The 23,082-nt window shown below is 48.2% G+C and overlaps 1 protein-coding gene across 3 annotated transcripts in view; it reads left to right on the plus strand.

The window, feature by feature from the left end:
* The window catches only part of CYB5RL (cytochrome b5 reductase like), a 188,875-nt gene that overhangs the window by 7,099 nt on the left and 158,694 nt on the right, over nt 1-23,082 (plus strand). For 2 of the 3 annotated variants that reach the window (XM_069232632.1, XM_069232631.1), the window contains exons 2-3: nt 8,048-8,233; nt 13,867-14,018. In XM_069232632.1, the coding sequence (XP_069088733.1) occupies nt 8,051-8,233; nt 13,867-14,018 (335 nt within the window). In that variant the 5' untranslated portion in view covers nt 8,048-8,050. Of the gene's footprint in view, nt 1-8,047; nt 8,234-9,132; nt 9,499-13,866; nt 14,019-23,082 lie in introns of those variants that run through there. The other variant, XM_069232633.1, reaches the window with a different exon arrangement.

Genomic DNA, 23,082 nt, shown 5'->3' on the forward strand with positions numbered 1-23,082 from the left:
TTCCGATTCTTCAAATGACTATTATCTATGCCAAACTTTATGATCTGTTAAATCTAAAGCGATGTATTTTCTTTTGAAAGTAATTAACAGCTTCCTTTCCTCTGGCTGCATTCCTTTTAAATTTAAATGTGCTTTTGACTTTCTTTGTCAGCATGTGACCATTCTAATTATAGATAAAGCTCCCTTTTGACCTTTGTATCTAAATTACAGTCAATGTTACACTTCATATCTATTGTTTGGAGCACCTCCTTAAATGTTGTGTGTATTTGTAGATAATATTATTTTAACTACATGTAATAAAGTCAAATATTACATCTTATTTTGGACCTTGTACGTATCCTTTTCACTGTAATGGATACCTTGAGAGGATTTATTTTCTCTCCTAAATAATGTATATGATATGTTTTGACTAAGTCTATAAAAGCATTGTTGTCAATAATGATTTAAAGAGTAGTCCGGTGTTAAATGAGACAGTCACTGATTTGTTGTGCGCATATAGCCCCAGTGGACACCCTGTCACACTACTCAAGTTACTTGTGTGCGGAGAGGATCAGAATTCCAGGAAGTAAGATGTGTCCTAAGTTGATAGCATCTTCAAGTGAACTGGGACTCAGTGTTCAAGGTCTTGAAACATTTATGTGATGAACAGAGATGCTAAAAAATAAACAAGAATGAAAAGGTGTATGCATAGGTGGGTGGAACGGTGTCTTTGCAGAATCCCAGGAAGATAGTTAAGGACTTCCTGACCTTTAGGCCTCCCCCATAGATGGCAGAGGTGATGGTATGCTAGAGGATGGCAGTCAGCGGAAGTAGTAGTGGTTGTCCAAAACTACTCTGGGAATTTTTGCAGAACTGAACAATGATAGGGTTATAATGGGTGTTGTTTAGTGATGGTTGTCAGTTGTTTGAGGTCTGTTCCATTTCACTACTCCTTTCTGTGTGATGTGTTGGCATTACATTTGGGTTCAATCACCATGTGGTGTCCCTCTTCAGGCTCCTCTCCTGGTCTTTCTGCCAAGTTCTTCTGGTCGTGGCAGGCATCTGCCTCCACAGAGGATGGCAGGCGATCCCAACAGTAGATACTGATGTCTATTGATAGGGTGTGATCCTGGAGGGTGACGTTTTGCTATGTCTTCTGTCTGCCTACAGTCTCTTCTGAGAGGTGTCATATATTTTGCAAGTGTAACATCGAGCAACATTGTAACCAGAGGTCTTGTACTGACGGTCACCACCTTGAGTGTCCTGTGGCACACAGCTCAGCATCTCAATTTTCTATTGGTTCTCTTTTTTTTTGGAAAGCATGCAGTTTCTCCCACCTATTTGTACTTCATTTCAGTGTTTTTTGTTGTTTATAACTCTGTTTTTATTGAGTTTAGAAAACATAATCAACAAAAACATTAAAGTGCAGTGCGTATCAATACAAAAGATTACAGAGTCTTCTTTTTTATCACATTCCTATAGGACGGATTAAGCACACAGTCTGGAATAAAAATGTATAATACCCACTGCAGCAGAAATAACACTCCACTGACCCACCCAAGAAAGATCTACCTGAGACCAAGTCTTACATATCTTAAGAATCGCGTAGATGCAACCTCACCACAGTTGGTCGTCACTCCTCCAGTCAAAACAAGGAGCACTTAATCAGTCATCCTCATCCGTACTGCCCTCTGTTCTTAACTCTCCCACACCAGTGAACCGATCCAGTAATGTCCCCATGCAATCACGTCCGTAAGTGCCCCATCCCCTCTCCGTGACATGCGCATATATTGTTCTTCAGCAGCACCCCATTCCATCAAATCTCGGATCCAGCAAGGGATGGAAGGGCACCGGGCACTCATCCAACCAATGGCCTCCCTGCGTTTGGCAAACACCAAGGCCAATTGTGTGAGTTTGTATGGGATATTCCTCACCCGCGGCCTCCTCACCACTCCTAGAAGGCATGTCACAGGTGTTACTCCTCTACTCTACCAACTACTTCCCGCCAGTAACTGTGCACCATCTTTCATGACCAGGCCAAGTGTAAAAAGGAAGCATCTAACAGGCCACATCTAGGACAACCCTTGCTGGGTCAATCTTACTAAGACGGTCAGGTCTGATGTATGTTCTGTGCACAAAGTTGAAGTGTAATAGTTTGAACCTGTTGTTACAGTACACCGTATGCACCAGCGATAACATCATTGCCCAATCCACATCCTCCATAGGTTCTCCACATGCTCCCATGCTCTGCACACAACACTCTTAGGACCCGGTTGATCCGCCCGAAGGTTTTTTTTAAATCGAGTGATCAGATGGGTCTCCTCACCCCAATTCAATAATCCATTCAGCACTGACGATGCCTGAGGGGCCAGCGGAAACCCACACCAGATCTCTCTAGCCACACTCTCCATTTTGGCATATTGCAAGAACAGACCTGAGCCCAATCCGAACATATCCCCAACATCCGGGAATGAGATAAACTCTCCATTGGGGTATAGGTCTCCCACCACTTCACATCCTCCCAGCCTCCAGCCTTCCATTGACATTAAGGTATCCTTATCCCTGAAGGGGCTAAATCCCAAATCTTGAATTCTCTATCAAACGGGGCATGTCATATGACTTTCTTGACAGCCTGCTCCCATATCCAGGCAGTGGTTTTGACCAGATATGGTACGTCAGACTCAGACCGGCCGCCCGACATCAGTAGATTTGCCAGCGTCTTCCCACCCAACAGTCCTACGGTCTCTTCTCCCAGTTGTACGATTCAGTCATCCACTTCACAGCATGCTGTAGGTGCGCTGCATAATAATAATATCTAATGTTAGGGATTGCCAATCCTCCCTCTTCCATCTCCCTCTGCAGCATTGACAATGACACCCTACTACGCCGCCCAGCCCACACCAACGAAATCAACAAGCTCTCCAGTCGATTAAAAAGTCAAGCAGACAGCGGGAACAGTGAGTTCTGAACCAAATAAAGACACCTTTGCAAAAACACCATCTTGGCTACACCCGCCCTCCCTATTACAGAGAGAGGTAGCCTATTCCAAAACAGTACTGAGCGCTCAAGGCAGGACACCACTCATTCCACATTATGCTTTTCATGAGCTACCACAGTGTGAGTTACCCAAATACCCAAATATTGAAAGCTTTCAAGCTCCCATCGGAGCCCCACCACCGGTAACCTCTCCGGGGGGGCACCACAGAGAGAACCCAACGGGAATAGGAGTGACTTCTTCCTATTCACTTGAAGACCCAACACAGCCCCAAAAGCCTCCAACAGCTGCAACAATGCAGGCACCGAAACACTGGTCTCACAAAGATACACCAGTGCACCATCTGCATAAAAAGAGACAGTGTGTGTGGTCCAGATGCCCCAAGGTTCCAGCTCCTCCCGGATCCAAATCGCCAATGGCTCCACCGCCAAGGCAAAGAAAAGCTTTGAAAGCGGACAGCCCTGTCTAGTTCCCCTGCCCATCTCCTATGATTCTGAGAGCTCTCCTCCCACTCACACACGCGCGGAGGGTGCAGTATATAGCAACTTCACCCACGCACAAAATTGTGGGCCAACCCCCATACCGTGCAGCACCACCAGTAGATAGCCCCATTCCACCATGTCAGAGGCCTTTTCCAGGTTCAATGACACTAGCGCTAGTTCATCTTCCCCACCCACAGTTTGATGCAGCACATGTGCCAAGTGACGTAAATTGTAAGTCTTACTACGACCCGGAATAAAACCACATTGATCATCATGCACGAACCTCCAACTCTCTCCTTGAAGCCTAGTGGCCAATATTTTGCAGAGGATCTTCACATCACTATTCAACATATTAAGCAGGTGGTAAGAGGAGGGATCACCAGGACCCCCCCAGGTTTAAGCATCAAACAGACAATGCCTTGGTGCATGGTTTCTGGCAGGATGCCATGGTGTCGCGCCTCTTTAACAATGTGTCCCGCAGGAGAAGGGGAAACGCTTGATATAGCTCAGTCGGGAACCCGTCACCCCGGCGACATAGATTTCGTCATTGCCTCCACCGCCTCGCTCACTACCTCAACTGTTATTGCATTCTCAAGAGCCTCCGTACAATCCAGTTCCAAGCGCAGAAGCTGCATGAGCTGTAGAAACCCCACTAATTTATAATCTGGGACCAGCCCTCAATACTCGCTGCAGATTCTCTACCAATACCTGAAGTATATCCTTCCGCTTGGTAATCATCTCATCTTTGGCATTCCTAGTATACAATATGGAGGGATTCTCCACTTCTTGTTTTAGGATCCACGCCAATAATTTGCCTGATTTGTCCCCCTCCCTATGCAAACGCTGTCTATATTTTCTAAGTGTTACCTTGCTTAATGTGTCCCAACAGTTGTTCACCATCTTGTACAGCCAGAGCTGTTCCCTCTCAGTCTCCTGTGTAATTGGTGTCTGACACTGCAAAGCCGCCAACTTGTTTTCCCACGCAGTAAGTTCTTGCTCCATTTGTTTACGCACCCCACATGCAGTACCAATGCAAGCCCCTCTCACAGCCGCCTTCCGTGCCTCCCATTCCGTACCTCTAGAATCCGTAGTGAACCAGTCCAGGTCCAAATAGTCTTTGACAGCCAGAGCCAACTTATCACAACACCCAGCATCTTCTAAAAAACCCACAGACATCCTCCAATTATGTGTTAGCCCAGTATTATCGGGTCCCCACTGCAACTGCATCAACACAGGTGTATGATCAGATAGAAACCTACCCAGATGACTAATGTCCAGAATCTGTGAGGAGTTCAGGCCACCCAAGAGAAACCGATCCAGCCGACTGTGTGTGTGTTATGCGTCTTAGAATGACAGGTGTACTCCCTGCCCTCCGGATGTATTACCCTCCATGCATCCCATAGCCCTAAATTGTACATTACCTCTGCGAGAGATATCGTCATCAGTAGTTTGGTCCCCAATCTAGGAGGGAGACAATCCTTCTCACCATCCAAGATACAGTTATAATCGCCCGCCCATATGAGAGGCGTAACCAACCCATTACCTATATTCTCAGGTATACCATCAGAAAAGGAGTGATCATCCACATTAGGCGCATAAATATTCAGTATAATGAGGGGCTCCCCGTCTAAAGTGTTTGAACAAGCACATATCTCCCAGCAAAATCTACCTCACTGTATACATGAGTGAAGGGGACCCCAGGGGCGATCCATATCGTCACACCTCTCGCGTAAGAAGAGAACATATGACCCTGCCATTTCTTTGCTAGCTTTTGAGTTTCCTCCTCAGTCTTATGCGTTTCCTGGAGACAGGCGATATGAACCTTATGACGCTTCAAAAAGGAATGCACCCTGTATTGTGTAGTGTAATTCTTCAGCCCCCTGACGTTCCACGTCAGTATATTAATCTGTCAACCCATACCAAAATGTTATCACCTTCCGTCACACTTTCCCTCCATCCCTGTCCGCCCTTCAAGCGAGATAAAGCAGGGTGAGAGCCCATTCCATCTCCTGCACACACACATGCACTGCTATTTTAAACTGCAAACATTTGCAAACCTGACCAACCAAACAACCCAACTCCCCATTACCCACCCCGGATGAACAGTAAATTAAACACATCAAACCATACTGTAGATCCATATGTGTGATTGTTGCCAGGACAACAGCCTAATCCTCAACTCCCTAGCTACTCGGTCCTACCACAACTGTGGAGTAACCACCCCCCATCCCGACCGCAATATTCTTGTTTTCGAGTACCTACCAATAGGAATCAGTAAACAGTTTGTCCCCCCATTATACAACATATATGCTAATTCAAACTCTAATAGGGCCCCCCTCATTTCAGCACCCCCCAACATGCATTCCAGGCGACTCCTGCGGGGGCCCAGGCCCCTCATCAATAGAGCACGGCAAAGGCCATACGATACGAGCAAGAAGGAAACATCTCTGCACCCTGATCCATCGTTCCCACCGATCCATCAGCCACACCAGGAGTTACCACAGCCATTTTTCCATCATGCTGAATCTCAACTCTAGTGGCAGCAGCAATGTCCACCACCTGGTCTGCGGTGCCCTCCAGCTGTCTTTCCCCGCGAATTCTCCAATCCGGGCTAGCTGCACCCGAAGGACGATGAACCGTCAAGCCGGTCATCTCTGGCCTACCAGGAACAACTTTGTCCCACATCTCCAGCCATCTCCAAACCTCCTCTGGTCGATTGAAAAAGTGGTATTTCCCCCCCGGATATCACCTTTAAGTGAGACAGGTACAGCAACATGTATCTGACGTTCACGGCACGGAGCTTGGCTTTCACCTCCATAAACCCCTTTCTAGAGGTCTGAACCTTGTTCGTATAGTCAGGATAAATGGAGATTTTACGGTTCTCAAATAGCGCTCTCTCAGACTCACGAGCTGCCCGCAGGATACAGTCTCTGTCCTTATAATTCAGTAGTCGGGCCGTAATAGCCTTTGGGGCGCCCAGGGATGAGGCGGCGCCATCAGGGTCCTGTGAGCTTGCTCCACTACAAACACCCTGGACAATCCAACTGGCTACAACACATCCTTAATCCAACTCTACACAAAGCCTTTCACCATGGCTTCCTCCGCACGTTCCGGGAACCCCAGCAAGCGGATATTGTTCCGGCGGGACCTGCCCTCTGCATCCTCCAATCTGGCTTCCAACCTTCCGACCGTAGAATTAACCTGTACCATGTTTGTGTAGAGTGCCCACCACATTCTGCAGCTCCACAATGGAATTATTTGCTTCCTTGACCTTCTCAGAGATCTTTCTGAGATCCACCCATAGGAGACTGACCTCCACCGCCACCATCTTGATCTTCCCCTCGAGGGACACCCTGGAGCCTTGTATAGTTGCGAGAAGTTCCTTTCCGCGAGGGCTGCCCAGTGGTCCCCGGCGCACTCAGAACATTCTTGGGCCCCCCAGGTCGCGTCTAGCGCAGTGGCACCGGCGTGGTGTATTGTTCAGTGGTATTCCCCTGCGATGCCACCGAATGCTGGTGCCGCCCCATACTGCCGCCGGCAGGAAACAACGCGGTATCGGCACCACTAGTTACCCAGAAGGGGAGCAGACATACCTGAAAGGTGCAACACCACTGAGTAGCAGGAATTGTCGCCAGGCTGCGCACCGTGCCAGCTGTGCAGCGCATTTGTAGCAGACAAACAGCCCCGGGGTCAATTAATTCGCCCCCTGGAGTACTGAGCAGCGAGTCCAATACTTCCTTACTGGACAGGCCCTGGTTGTGGGCCACGAACGCTATATCAGCCAGCCAATTCACCACCCAGAGGTCTGCAGCCTAACCATACAGGCAGCACCACAGACTGTTCAGCAGCTCCAGGCTGCTCATCCACTGCCTCCACGCAGCCAATCCAGTGCCTGTCACCAGGCCCTCGCTCCTCACTGTCCACAGCTCCTTAGTGGCTACATCTCAGTCCAAGCCTCCCATTCCCCCCACCCTCATCATCAAGCCATTAAGCACTGAGAAACTCAAAGGCAGTGATTACAAGTGGAAGAGTGTTTTCCAATCACTGCATAAACCACTGTTTGCAAAGGGGGTCATAATTCTGAGTTGGGTGGTATTTATAGGATCTGATAACATTCATGAAATTTCGCAAGGTCAAACCTGTGGGAATTTGAACAGGGGAAAAGTGTATGGTTATTATCGTACCATTCAGATTCTGGTGCCGTATTTACCATAATCCATATGTTATTCCCCAGAAACAGGTAATAGGTGTTATTTATCGTGCTCAATAAATGACTTATAATTATTTATCTGGTGCGATATAAAGTACTTGGATTCTGACAAACTCCGAATCAGTGCCTTAGGTGGAAGCAGTTCTCCAGCACGTCAAAGAGCATCTCACAAGGAGGTGTTCAGAGGTTTGTCAATCAACAAACACAACACTTTCTGCACAACTTGTTCTAGGGGTGACGGGTAGAATAGATGAGAGCTTTGAATGCAATCTCTGTTCCGTTTGAGTAGTTTGACTGAAGCTTTATGCTGATATGAAGTATCGTACAGTTTTTAACAACTTTTATACACTTGTCAGTTGAGTCTTCATATGTTTGAAATAGGTCATGTGCGAATGCGATGATGATTGGCTGTCTCTGAAGCCTGTCCAACCGCTTTCATCACAATGTTGTGGGAGTGGGTGCATACCTTGTGTCTTTGATGTGTACCAGAATGAGCTGGCACGTTGGGAAGAGGCAAAGGCGCGGAACGACAAGGATTTTCTGTGTAAGAAGCAGGACAAGATAAAGGTGAGAAAGTTTCCTTTTTTTCCGTGTATGTTTAAAGTGTATGATAATTATGGCTCAGTGGTTCCTTTGGAAGGGAAGATGACAATAAGTGTAATTTTCATGTACGCATACGCCATTATGCATAAACCACTAATGCAAGCAACTCCAAGCCATGGAATGCCAAGTACATGCAAAGAATACATGAATGGATTTTTTTCTGCCTTACTATAAAAATAAACTTAAGTATCTGTTGGTTTTCTAAGAGCTTCACTTAGATCCTATTTGTCTTCTCACCCCTTCAGAGCCCACCTCCCTTGACTGTTTTAGCTTAATCATGGGCATGACCCTAGGCTTCCAAAGAATATTTGGCAAAGAAACAGCTATGCAAGGTCATTCATTGTAAACCACACCCAAGACAATCTCATACAGTATTTTGTTTACCATACAAGGAGACAGAACGTACTTCACATTATCTGAATTGGCCAGGGTCCACTATCACCTGGATAAACGAAGAATCACTACAGTTTATATCTTCACAGTAACCAACTCTTCAATCACATATTTACCACCTGTACTTAGAATCCACCGTGTTTCAAAGGTCCAGTGAAGACAAACCGCTTATTTACATTTGTACAATATGAAAGAGGGGAAGTTAATTTACATCGTGAACAAAACACTCACATGAAGGAGCATTGTAACCGGAATAAAATCAAATGTCCTACATATCAACAGACTAGTACACCATAATATAATGGTAATTCAAATGGTTCGATATGCTATATAGTTGGCTTTGTTTGTATCCAATAAAATGTGTTACAAATAAGTAGTACCTTCACTTCTTTATCCACAGCCCGGGCAGAGCCACGTGGGACACTTCAACAGAGAGACTAAGGACAACACAGCTCGCCAGAACAAGATGAAGTGAAGACCCCATTAGAAAGATATAAGAAAAACTAGGACAGAACAGTATCCAAATATCAAGGGGTAACAGCAGATTCAGAAGTACAGTTCAGTCCTTGATAGTCAGAAACATCTGACACATAAAAAAAGAGCATGCATAGAGGACCGTTTGCTCAAACACTCAGAACTTGGACAGTTCATTATAAGGAACTATTAAGCTTTTTGGAAACATTTGTGGCACAGAATTACTGAATTTACTAGGGACGGTGGGCGCGCCAGGGTTCAACTGAGTACACCCAAACTCCTGAATGAGAGAATGTTAGGATATAGCTTCAACATCTTCTGCTTTGGATGGTAGATATCCCTGACTGGGAAAGGCTCTATTGGTAAGTTTTTATCCCCTGGGTGTGCTAGTTGTGGCATCTTTTACTTCAGTGTACAAGTTAGGACAACCCTATACTTCATAGTACTGACGTCTCAGGTCTGGGAAACGTTTTGTAAATATATAGTGAGGGGGTACTCCTTTCTGGTCTTATTTTGGGATGTGAATCCCCCCAGCTTTCACAGTCTGGCAAGGGTTGTTGAAACGGCAGGATGGATTGAGAGTGCGTGCTGCAAATTAGGGGACCTATATGATGGTACTTGTTTATTACATTTGAAGAGACTAGAAATAAATTAAAGATTGGTCCTGGCCAGTTTTTGACGTTTGCTAAATTGACTGCAGCTATACGTAAATGATGGACTTGCTTTTGAATCTCATACACCGACTGCTATTGTGGGACTTTTGAATAGGAGCCAATGTGTCTCTGTGCTCTATACAACATTATTGAGAGGCAGGGAGCACAGCCCCGAATTTTTTTTAATGGTAGTGTGACATCACAGACTCAATTACTGTCCAGGACTGGGACAAGGTCCTGGGATATCATAAGGTAGTTTCAAGTAATGCTAGATTTCACCTTTTGTAATTTAAACTCCTACACAGTACACATCTATCTGCCTATGTCGTTAGAAAGATTTACTCAACACACAGGGGGGACTATACACAATGCACACATGCTGTGGCGGACTTTCTTCACATGTTATGGGCTTGACTACTGATCACTGACTACTGGGGTCTGATGACAGAGGGCCTGGCCAAGTTACTGTGGTTGAGGGTCAAACACTTTTTCAGACACTGTATACTGGGGTTACATTCCGTGCCACATAAGAGTAACATTCAGTACAGATTTACGTCACTGGTGTTGTTATTTTCCAAGCGTAGGATTATGATACATTGGACTCGACCTAGAGGTCCTCTGATATACAAGTGCTACAGAGATGCCAGAGAGTGGCTTTTGGCAGAGGAAATATGGATAAAAATGGTCTGTGCTGATGAGAAGGTCCTTGACAACATTCAGGAATGGCTTGACAGACATACTTCTGGAAGGAAATGCCGCACCACCTCCAGCCTAATCATTGAGTGCTGCATAATCTTAGTACTCTTAAACTGAACGTATTGTATTATTCGCTGGTATTTGTTTAGTTTCTATTGGAATAATAACAACCAGGCCCATCGTCTATGCATTATTTTGTTTTGTGATCCCTGAAATGCCATTTCTGCATTGATTGCGCTGCCACGTCACTGCTCGAAAAATGTATACAATTGCATAAATTAAAAAAAGAATTGCAGGACAGAAACTAAATTGTAGTGGGGGCATGAATAAGGAAAAGTCCAGAACATCATAAAGTTGGTGGTGTACAATGCACTCACAACATTTTCGCGAAAGACGGAAGGAGTAAACCTGATGATAGTTATCAGTGAAATACAAATTAAAATTGAGAGACAGTTTTTATTGACTTGAAGGGTGAAATTCTTATTAAAGGAAGCTGTGATTTTACTTATAGAGGGCGAAAGCTTGGAAAAGTAGCTAAGACCATTTGGTATGGGAGAAGGGTTATAAGAGATGAGAAAGGCAGTTAAGGGGCTAGACTGAAGTGAGCTGGAGTTAGCACAATTAGAACCTAATTCTGCTCAGTCAGGGGAGCAGGGAAAACAAACAAAGAAAGTTATAGTTGATGTGCATGTACATAAGCCAGAAAAGAAGTAAGTTATAATTGTGAAGAAGCTTGCAAAATCTGGAGTTGTGAGAGAAGAGAGGGTAGAATTTTAGATGAAGAGTAGTTCAATTTGAATGTTATTATCAAAGTGCATAGTTAATTAAAACCGTTAGACTGGCAAAAGTATATAAAAAAAAGCAATACAATTTTGTTTCTACAAAAGAGTTCATAAAAGTTCATTTCTTGATTTTGATTGTATATAAAAGTACAAAGTGGCTTTGCGTAGGTGAAGAGTAGGTAACGGAGAGCTTCAAGAAGATTATTTGATGGAGGAAGCGAATAGAAGTGAGACCCTGGAAATCGATGAGATGTCGCAGAGCCATATACAGTATGTCAACCATCTTGGTGCACTTGTTAGTTTTGTCTGCACCTTGACTGATCCAGAATTGTTCATAGTTCCTAAATCATTTAAGTATATTTTTCAGGAGACCACAAGGAGCAGAATGTTGAAACCCTAGTTCATATCTGTGCATGAGGACCAGGATATTTGTTTGTTCATCTGTCCTGAGTGGCAGCCTTTCTGAAGGTCCGTGCAGGTGTTAGAGGGGATGGGCACCTCATCAGTGAGGCAAATCCCTAGCACAATCATACGCTTTTGAAATTGGCCCTCTGAAGTAGGACATCTGAGGAAAAATGTCTCAAACCATTATCAGTGCTTTCTCGTTTTCCCTCTTGTTAGAAGTGAGGTGCACTATCTTAGTCTCCTGTGACTCACGAACTGAAGACATTTTCCCCATACACTATTCAAGCGCCCTGTGCCTTGATTGAGTGGGCTGTGTTCCAGGGATCTCCTGTGGCACTTTGATGCCAGGAGCACTCACTGCCTCTCGTCTCTGCTCTTTCGTGTGAAGGAAACACCAGTACAGGCAGACAGGAAGAGCTGGAAAGGCTGGCTGTATCATGCAGCACTAAGAGCAGATTTTTGGGCAGACGGGACTGAATCAACCACATACACGCGGTTCCCTTTCACACTTGGGTGGCTACATTAGACAGTGGCGCAAAGATTAGTATTGTGAACTATCGAGAGGAGGATTGCCCCATGAGGTTACAGGTGATTCGGAGAAAAACTGTCACATAGGACCATAGAGCTGGTCCACAATTTGAATAGTTCTTGCAGGTGGCACCGCAAGAATTAGGCATCCCCTGAGACATTGGGGTGGCTACAGAGAGAGGAACGGTATGCCCTGGAGACCCTAGCACAATGAGAAATTTGTCAAATTCTAAGTCATATAGAAGGGAGAATATGCACACACAATGTTTTCACTTCTCTCTGGGGCCTAGTGTTTATGGAGACCCAGGAGTGAAGGCAAACAGTGTAAACAAAGTAGCTTGATATATAATTAGGTCTGGATGTTGACCTGTTGGTGGAGACCTTTTAATGTTTGTACATTTCGTACTATCATTGATAAAGCCATTAAGCTGTCTGAATGTATTTTAATGGTCGGCCAGAGGCTATAGGCTTTTCTGATTCTCCCCTTTTGAAATACTGACGATATGGCTTAATATACAGTTTGGCAAACAGGGTTCTCTTTCCGCCAAACTATGTGTCCCCCAGCCCTATTAAGAGTCAAACAGACCGTCATGTTTCCGAGGGCGGTACCCCTGCTCTGCCTTTAGAAGCCCTGTTCCAACTTCCCAACAAAGTTGGGGCAGTCGATGCAGGTGCATAAGACTGTCCGCCTTATTTCAAGTGAATAGTCTGATGTACTTTTTTAATTCTAAACCAAGCACTGGCAGTGCTGAACAATAAAAAATAGAAAAATGGCCCCACACTCAGGAAGAAAAGTCCCGGGGTGTCCAGATCAATTTTTTTGTTTTTGGAAAACAAACTCCCAGTGTAGGAGTTTTTCTTTGGGAAAAAAAAGTTGATGAGTGACCTTCTGAAAAATGGTGCCCACTCACCAAAGTTTTAGTGTCTTCAGAGGAGCTGTCAAGATAGCACAGAGGTCTCTGCCTGGCCGTGATAGATCTCTTAACATGGTGGTAGTGGTCCAGGCAAGGTGGTGAAGGAAAGACCTTCACCATTCTGAAAAACAGTGGGCTGCCCACCAAAGTAAAAATCAGCCCCCAAAATCTGTGTTTTGAGGACAAACCAACTATGATACAATTGCCTAATAAAAGCTGATGGTTTTGTAGGGTTAAGGCTTGCAGGCATTCAATTGTAATTTCCCATTGAGAACTGGTAAAGCGAGAACGTATTTAGCACTGTATGCATTAAAGTGCTAAACGTTTTAGAAGTAAAAACATTCCCTGGATATAGATTTTATTCAGTGTAATGCTGTGTGTTACTGAGTTCTGCGTTTCCAACCCGTCTCACCTCTTTGAAGTGGGGCTTGGACTGATCTACTATTGCTAATTCAAGAGAAAAATGCTGAAAGCATGTGTTTGGTTTTCATTTTGTGGTGACAGTAATACAGTGACCCTAAGACTCCGTGGTAAATGATCTCAATTGAAATAATTGAAAGCACAGAAACCCGTATATGCCCATTAGGACCGGACCACCCAGAACAAGTCCTCACAAGTCCCATTGGTTTATGCGCTGAATAGGGCAGTTTGGTTCTTCCAATAGCCCCCATGAAATTTAGTTCTAGAATTAATCACTTTGGAACCTGTTTCACCTCCCATATCTCATAATTTATATATTTGCCTTTTTTCAGGATTGTAATACAACACTTATTGATTCCGAAACATTTAATCCGTTCAAGCTATGCCACATTGAGCGAGTGACAGATGATACCTGTCTGTACAGATTTGATCTGCCAAGAGGAAGGAGCCTGGGACTGACTGTGGGACAACACATTGTATTAAGGTATCATTCTTTATAGTGACTTTCATATCTACCAATTTTGTCATTCATAGTCTGTGTATATTTGGTGGAAAGAAGAGAAACATAGCAAAGATGGTATTTCAGAAAAATGTACAAATGCCCACGTTCATCAGGGGCAGCCTACTGCTGTATACTGTGAAACACAGACAGATAATATGGAAACCATTTATACATTGACACACATGATTACATTTGTTTTAAAGGGTGGCCTGGCCAGGTTACAGTAAGGTTTCTAATAGCAGGTGTGGAAGAATGCCCTAACATTCCCATCAAAACATTCTGAAAAGCAATATACATCATGACACTTCTTCCCCATTAAGATACAAGAAAATACTAATAGATTTCATAAGCAACAAATGCTACAAGTTCTCTTATCCAGTACCTGTAGTGAGGTACTCTGTCAGCTCTTGCAATCTCAGCAGATTCCCACCTTCCCCAGTCTGATAATGAATGCTCGAGATGTGCCCTTTCAGTAGGAACGCAGGAAAGCCTGGACACTATTTACATTCTGGAGAATATCTATTTTGAGAATTAGTACTGTCAATCACTGCCTCAGGTTGGGCGGTACTGGAATGACCAGCAGACTTCACAAGAAAACTGGCACAAACTTCATTACTGGTCTCACAAGCATAACTTTCATGTTTGTACCACCCACTTCCAGAATGATCCCTTGTATGTTCTTGCCAGTCCCCACGAAAATGTTCAGGCTGATTGTCTATGTCAGAACCTATAGGATTCTGTTTGACCATCGGCTCACATCCCACCATTTGCTGCTATGTAGGTGAGATGTGTTTCCCAGATTATGAAGCTCCTCAATCACAGCACAGACCACAGAGTGATCAAGCCTGTTTGATCTTCTGCAGTTAAATAGAAAACAGTAATAGCGGTAGTAGTGGGTGTTATAGCAGATGGAACTCTGTGTATTATTCGTCTAGGAGCTTTTACAAATGGGCACAACTGCTATTCTCACAAATGTGTATTTAGAATCTGCCCACAATGCACTTCTGTCCCAGTGGTTGCTGGTTCAGATTATGCCCATGATGCACTTGTGTCACCACAGTGGAACAGAGTGTGACTTAAACAGACTAGGATTTAGAGATACGGACCAAGATAGATTGAAAGAAGCTGTCCTGTACTGGCAGGGAGTGAGTTGGACTCAGAGGATGAGAGAAACAGACAGTGACAGACATTCTATTCTATTCTATTCATTCTAGACAGAGGCATACGTAGAGCTTGGATAGATAGATAGATAGATAGATAGATAGATAGATAGATAGATAGATAGATAGATAGATAGATAGATAGATAGATGAGCTCACGTCTCCCCATTGATGGAGTTTGGCAGGGGGACACATCAGGGCTGGTCACTCTCCCCCTCTGTTATTTGCTCTGGCAATTGAACCCCCGGCAGCTTAGATGCGCAGAGATGGTTGAGTATGGAGAATCTATCTTTCAGGTGATCTGCAGGCCAAATCTCTGTATGCTGATGATATTCTTCTATATGTCTGTGAAGTTAGGGATGGTCTTGATGCAATTGCCCAAACTCTAGAGGCATTTGGCCAGACCTCTGTCGCCTTGTCAATAAGAGTAAATCTTGTCTCTTCCCTGTATGTTAGGACCGTCCCCTGCTTGCATTTTCACTAGGGGGAAATCAAGTCAGATGGGAAGCTTGTACCTTCTGTTGCCTCAGTGTTATTGTACTTTATTTGATCCACGGCCTCTGAGATGGCAACCTTTTTTTTTTTTTTAATAAAGAGCTTTTATTGATTTTAGAAAAAATAAACAGAAAAGAAAGTGCAAACACAAATGCAAATAGATTGGCACCATTAAACCAAAGTGCAACGTTCGACCCATTGTCCCCACAGGCCCCCCAAACACTAAGTGCGTGTATTCATCCAATTCTGAATCTATAGATCACAGTGATACAATGAATAAAATAATGTATGTGTGCATCTTAGCTAGAGTTCCCTCGTCACGGAAGCGCCAGATCTGAGGCTGGTGTGTTTCGTCTCTCATGGGCACATACAGGCTAGGTATCTAATGCGGTTTCCCATTTCCCCCACACTCTGCTATGCTTGTCTGGGCGTCCCCTTGCTTCATATATAGGTTTTTTGCATTGTGCGCACCAGTCCACCCCTCGCCTCCACTTGGCCAGGGCCAGTGCTGTTTCGGCCTTCCAATCTGCCATGATGTCTCTCTTAGCCACCAAGCACGCCACTCCCAGGAAAGTTCGGTTTGCTCTAGTCAGACCCATTTCCCCCATGGCCCCCAACAGGAGCCGTATAGGAGATATCTCCAACTCGGATTGTAGGACTTCTGAAACCTCTCCTATAATTGCCTTCCAATACGTCTCTATGACTGGACAGGTCCAGACCATGTGGAAAAAGTCGGCCTCTGGGTTGGAGCATCGGGGGCAGTTAGTTGTGGACCGGAGGCCTGCTTTAAAGAGCCTTTTGGGGGTGAGGTATGCTGCGTGCAGGTAGAGGGTTTGCAGCATTTGGAATCGGGAGGAAATGGCCAGTGATCGGGGGGCCATCAACGCCTCCCTCCAATCTGCCTCATCTATAGGGCCCATCCAGCCCTCCCACTTTAAACAGAGTCCCTCGAGGGGCGGAGAGCTGTTAGTGAGTATGGAGCGGCACAACTGGGAGATTCCTCCTTTTCCCAGGCTTCCCATTAGGACCTTCGCTTCCAGTGGGCTGTGTTCTGGGATATCGTCCCCTGGTCGCACATGGGTGAGCAGGGCGTGTCTAAGTTGTAAGTATTTATGGAATTAGGTATTATTTAGTGAATAGATTTCTTGGAGCTCCCCAAATGATCGCATGTGTGACCCTTCCCAGACGTCCCCTAGGGTGGAGATTCCAATAGTGTCCCATTTCTGGAATCCTTCCAGTGTGGAGACTTCCGCCAACCACCTTCCCTGCCAGAGAGGAGTCTGTTGGGTGAGGCGGCTCCACCAGCCCGACACCTTTTGAGCTGCTCGCCACCCTGTGAGAGTCATTTTAGTCACTTCTGGGGTATTCCGTGGAATTGGGTCTCCGTACAGTGCATTGAAAATCCCTTTATAGCCTGTTGTTTGGAGTTCCAGCCTATACGCCGGGTCCGTCCAGCCCCCTCCCATCCAGTCATTAATTACTAGTAAGTGTGTTGCCAGATAATAGAAGTAGATGTTAGACATACCCAGCCCTCCGTCATAGATATCTCTCTGAGAGGTAGCGAGGGACAGTTTGGGGCGGGAGCCGTGCCACAGGAATTGGCGCGCTGCTGACTCCACCTCTTTGAACCTAGGTATGGGAAGTTCTGTAGTTGGTATAGGAACCTGGGAAGTATCATCATTTTATAAAGCGCAATCCTGCCCAGTAGATTGAGGGGTAGACTCCGCCACCGTTGGAGGTCATCTCTAACTTTCCTAATGAGCGGAGTGATATTTAATTCCCATGCCAATTCAGGTAATAGGGCTATGTGTACGCCCAGGTATTTAAAGCTGTTGCGGCGGATTGGGATATTTTGTTGCCAGTCGACACAGTCTCTAGAGGGGTGCAAGGGGACCAACAGGGATTTTCCTGGGTTTAAGGTCAGGCCTGAGGCCTGTGAGAAAAGGTCTAGTAGTTGTAGGGCTCGTGGACCGCTCGTGGCAGGGTTAGAGAGGTAGATGAGGACATCATCTGCATACAGTGCCACCCGGTCATCTGGGCCTGCTGGCCACGACCAACCTTCCAACAGGGCGTCTTCCCTTATCAACCTCGCTAGCGGTTCTATTGCTAGTGCAAATAGTAGCGGGACACCGGGCATCCCTGCCGAGTACCACGGTGGATGGGAAATGATTCAGAGGCTACCCCATTTACCTGAACCCGCGCGGTTGGGTTGGAGTATAGTAACTTTACGAGACCACGGAATTTAGGCCCAATACCGTTGCTCCGTAGGACGTGCTCCAGATAGGACCAGTCCACAGTGTCGAAGGCCTTCTCAAAGTCGAGCAGAAGAAGGGCGACATGCAGTCGTCTGATGCAGTGTCTGGTGCTACGCGATGGCATAAATCCGCACTGGTCAGGGTGTACCAGTGATGGGAGTGCAGCCCTCAATCTGGCGGCGAGTATGGTCGATAGCACCTTGATCTCAGTGTTCAAGAGAGAGATAGGTCTGCATGCCGAGCGGTTGTGAGACGGAGGTTGAGTTTTTGGGATCACCACTATTGTGGCTTGGTCAATCCCGCAGGGGAAACAGCCATTCTTCTCGGCTTCGTCGTACATATTGAGCAGGTGAGGACTCAGAATATCTCTACACCTGTTATAAAGTTCTGACGGGAAGCCATCTGGGCCGGGTGTTTTGCCCGTTGATAAGCTGGCTATTGCCGCTGTGATTTCGGCGAGTGTTATGACTTCGTCTAAATTTTCTCTGGTCGTTTGTGAGATTTTAGGGAGGACGATGTCGTCTTGGAGGGGGGATTCCTTCTCAGCCGGGGGCCGGGGGCTTTCCGCATATAATTGCGCATAGTAGGAGGCGAAGCTCTTAGTGATTTCGCTAGGTGTCTTCGCAATTGAGCCCGTCTCGTCCGTAATTTCAGGGATAATTCTATCGACTAGTGGACGCGAGGCCAGCCAGTGTAGGAGTTTGCCGTTCTTGGCCCCCAACCGTACACACGTGCCATTGATGCCCTCCAGGAGTGTTTCGCAGATTCCAGTACTAATTGTTTTATTCTCTTCCCTGACTATGGTAAGGCGTCTCAGGACGGATGCTGAGGTAATTGTAGTATCTAGTCGTTCAAGGTGTAATGCCTTAGCCTCAAGTTTCTCCACCTGTGAATCGCGGGCATGTTCCCTGATGCGGACGAGGTGTTTGGCGTGGCCTCTGAGTGAGGCTTTACATGCAGCCCAGATCGTGCCCGGAGATTGTACGGACCCTAGGTTTTGGTCAAAGTATTGTGTGAGATGATCCCTAATCTCGAGGGTATATTCCTCTTCTTGTAGGTGCCATGCGTTCATGCGCCACATCGGGCGCTGGGTCGGGTCGATACCTCCCAGTCGGATTCGCACAGGAGAGTGGTCCGAGACCCCCCGCAGTAATATTTCCGCATTGGTGACCCTGGAGGCATCCAGTGCAGGCATGAACATGAGGTCAATTCTGGCTTGAGATTGGTGGGCAGCTGATGTATGTGTGTACTGTCGCGCCCTGGGGTGCCAGGCCCTCCACACCTCACACAGACCCAGACTGGCGGCCCACCCGCTTAAACTCGACACCCTCCCGGACCGAGTGGTGGATATAGACCCAGAGACATCCAGTCTGGGGTCCAGGACGGAGTTAAAGTCCCCACCTATTAGTGTGATACCTTGAGGGAGGTCTGTCAGAACCTGGCGGAGCGTAAGTAGAAAGGCGTTGAGCCCAGCTGGGGGGGCGTAAGCACTCACAACATTAAATGGTAGGCCGTGTAGCGTTCCAGTTACTACCACAAATCTACCTTGTGGGTCTGAGTGTGCGGCTGTGACCACCATAGGTAGTGTGCGATGGAATAGGATGGCCACCCCTCTAGAGCCCCTTGAGAATCCTGCATGGTAGACCTTGTCGTAGCCACCACGTGCCAGCATGGGACAGTTAGTGCTGAGGAGATGAGTCTCTTGCAACAAGACCATCGACGGGGCGTACCTGCGCAGGGTGCTAAACACTGCGGATCTCTTGATTTTGTCTAATAGCCCGTTTATATTCCATGAGAGAACTTGTGTCAGTGAGTGAGCTGTATGCATAGTGCTGAGATCGTGAAATATCAGGAGCCCGTCCGGGGGCCCAGAGGTGAACGTTCTAAGCGAAGAGGATCAATGTAGTTGGTGCAACAAAGGAAACCTATCAAAACAACTTTACTAAACCCTAAAGAAACATTTACCCCCCCAACCCCATACTTCTACCCAGGAAGCATCTGTCGCCCAAGTACCCAACTGGGGTGTCACAGTCAGATGGACTGTCCCTAAGTGGAGTGGTGGACCCCTCCTTTCAGTCGGATCAGTTGCAATCGGCTGCTATTAGCCTAACTTTGGATATTACTGGAATTTATCGCGCTGCGTTGTGTGTGTGTCCCCGCTCCCATCTACACGGGTCAGCGCCAAGTGTTGTTGCTCCCCCCCTAATGTGACGGAACCCAATGCGTGAAACCACATTAACCAAGTGTAGGGGACTGGCTCAAGCGGTCCCCCTCCAGCCCCTGCCCCGGGGTCAGGGTTTTCCTGTCAGTCCCGGCGTTCCCCACTTGCCCGGGAGTCCGGGTCTGGTTCATTGTCCTTGTCTTCCTTTGCCGGGGCGTCGGCGCTCCTCCGCCTTACGCGTCTGGACCTTGTCCTTTTGCGACCTCTCCGTATGGCCAGTCGGGGGCCGGCTCCAGCTCCCGGAGCCCCCCCCGGGCGGGCCCGCGGGGCCCCGTCGCCTCACCGCTCCCTCCTCCGTGAGCCAGTCCCATGCCTCTTCAGGTGACTCAAAGAAGTGTGCTTTGCCGGCCAGGATAACTTTGAAGCGTGCGGGGAAGAGGAGCATGTAGGAAAGTTGCATCGCTCTGAGTTTTTGTTTTACTTGTTCGTATGACCGACGCCGGGCCTGGACCTCTCGAGTATAGTCAGGAAAGATCATTTTGTGGTTGTCCCAGAGGAGGTCGGGGGAGCGTCTGGCCTCCCTAAGAATGATGTTGCGGTCTTTAAAGTTGAGAAAGCATGCGATCATGGGTCTCCTAGGCCCACCCGGCGGGGGCCGCGGGACCAGAGCCCTGTGGGCCCGTTCAATTGCAAACCATGGTGAGAGGGTGTGTTCTGGCATCCAGGACTTGATCCAGCACTCCAGAAACTCAGGGGCTTTGCCATCCTCTGCTCCCTCCGGGAAACCGACAAAGCGTAGATTGTTGCGCCTAGAGCGATTTTCGGCGTCTTCGGCCCTGCGATGCAGTTCACCAGTTCGAGTTTGCAGTTGAGCTACCTTGGTCCTAAGGTCAGCCAGATCGTCTTCGGTCTGTGATACGCGGCTTTCCACTTCCGTGATCCGGCCCACTGTGTTTCTAAGGTCTTGTCTGATGAGGCCCACGTCTTCTCTCACCTCCCCAATTTTGGTTTCGACCGCCTGTTGTGATGTTTGGATTGCTTGATGGATAGCACTGACTCCATCTGGAGTCGGTTCGCTAGGTGGGGGCTCACCCCCGGTTCGAGAGGCCGTCGGTGTAGTAAATTGGTCGATCTTCTGTTGGGACTACTGCGGCTGTCTGGAGGCCCTATCCTTCCCCATGGTTCACTCAGGAATTGAGCAAAGCTGCTGTGGCGCCGCCCGATCGGGTGGACGGGGCCCGATCACTCCAAGGACCCCCTACGCCCAGCGCACCCCCAGGGGGTTGCCCGGAGGGGCTCCGTGTCCAGGTCGTCACCAGAGCCGGGGCGCCGGTCAGTAGCGCCGGGACGCGAGCCTGCGGTTGCGGGGCAGAGCGCCAGGTCGCTCGCCGGATCCGTAAAATCCGTTGTGCTCCAGGTCACCACATCCCGGTCCTGGTGGGTCCCCAGACCGGTCCAATCTGGAGGGGGTGTCTTCCCCGCTGGACCAACGAATCGGGGAGCGTTCCTGTGGCGGCCTCTTCCAGAGCAGTGGCCAACCACCAGTCCCCCTTCAGGTCTGAGCAACCGGGCCGCGACCAGCGCACCTCCACGGCACCCCGGGCCCCGGGGTCTCCAGGGGGCAGGGTCGCCCACCGCGTCGAGAAGGACAGGAGGAGGAGGGGGCCCGCCCCAGTCGCTTTTGTCCTTGTCCTGTTGACTCAGGACCACTCCTGCTCCCAGGGCATCCGGAGGGGGGGTCCCTGGGGTCTCCGCCGTCTGCCAGGTATTGCAATGTGGCGCCTGGGGGGCCACATGTCTCCTCGCCCCCGGTTCAGATGCCGACCTCTGGTCCCAGTCCGGACCCAGCCGTGGGGCACAGCACACCCCCAGACTCCGGTGGGTCACTGGTGCAGTAAGGAATTGGGGTGGGGGGGGGGCGAGACTGTTTCTCCACTCCCCAGCCTCGAGCCCCGCCGAGAAAACAAGGAGAGGGCCCCGTAAACCTCACCAACTGGCGCGTGACTGGCGCCTTTCCAGCTGTCTTCTTCGGGCCCCTGCCCACGAACCTCCACTTGGGGCAGGGCCTCGCCGCCTCCTCCCGTGCCCAGGTCGGCTCCAGCACTTCACGGCCACCGTCCGGGGGGAGCAGCTCGTTCCAGGGGGAGCAGCCCCGGAAAACACCATGCGGGATCAGTTATGGCCGCGGCAGCCGGTGGGCGGCCGCCTCGACCCCCGGCTGCACAGTATCGGCGCAGCGCTTCCACCGGGGGGGCGCCAGCAGTCGACACGCCTCCGCGGAGCTCGGCCCGGCAAAGCGTCCAGGCCGGGAGTGCGAGGCGCTACGGGGAGTCCTGGCCCCGGCCGCCGCAGGCCTGACCAGCCCTTCAGAAGGAGCGCGAGCTCCCGGACGTCGCGGGTCAGGGCCGATCGGGGGCACCAGCAGTCAGAGCACGCCCGGGGGTCCCGTGAGCGAGAGGACGGGGACAGAGAAGGTGGATTGTTCGGGCGGATGACGGAGGGGTCCAGAGGACTCCTAGAGTGCGACCGCCATCTTGACGCCCGTAGCCCTGAGATGGCAACCTTACCAGCAGTGTGACTTCCCTCCGTTCCCAGGTGAACTTTTGGAAATCGCTTCCGCTCTCAGTCAAAGTCTGATTCTCTATCTCTAAGATGGTCATGGTGCAGCGATTACTATATTACTCTGTCAATCTTCCCCTGCTTCCCACACGCCAGTTCTTTTAAGAACTGGACTCACTTCTGATAGGACTCCTATGGGCAATAGGCCGCCGTCATGTGGCTCTTTCATCTTTGTTGTACATTTCTGCACAGGGTGTGTATGGGCTCCACTTTAAAGTCTACCATAGGGCAGCCCAGCTCCAAAGGCTCACCAGATGATTGGCGGGACAGGGCCTGGAAGAAACTGAAGCTCATCTTCTGTTCACCCAGGCTACGATATGCAACCCCATGTGCATATCCTTGTGGGTTTTCCCTGA

Source organism: Pleurodeles waltl, chromosome 4_2 (assembly GCF_031143425.1).
Source record: "Pleurodeles waltl isolate 20211129_DDA chromosome 4_2, aPleWal1.hap1.20221129, whole genome shotgun sequence".
Taxonomy (NCBI): domain Eukaryota; kingdom Metazoa; phylum Chordata; class Amphibia; order Caudata; family Salamandridae; genus Pleurodeles; species Pleurodeles waltl.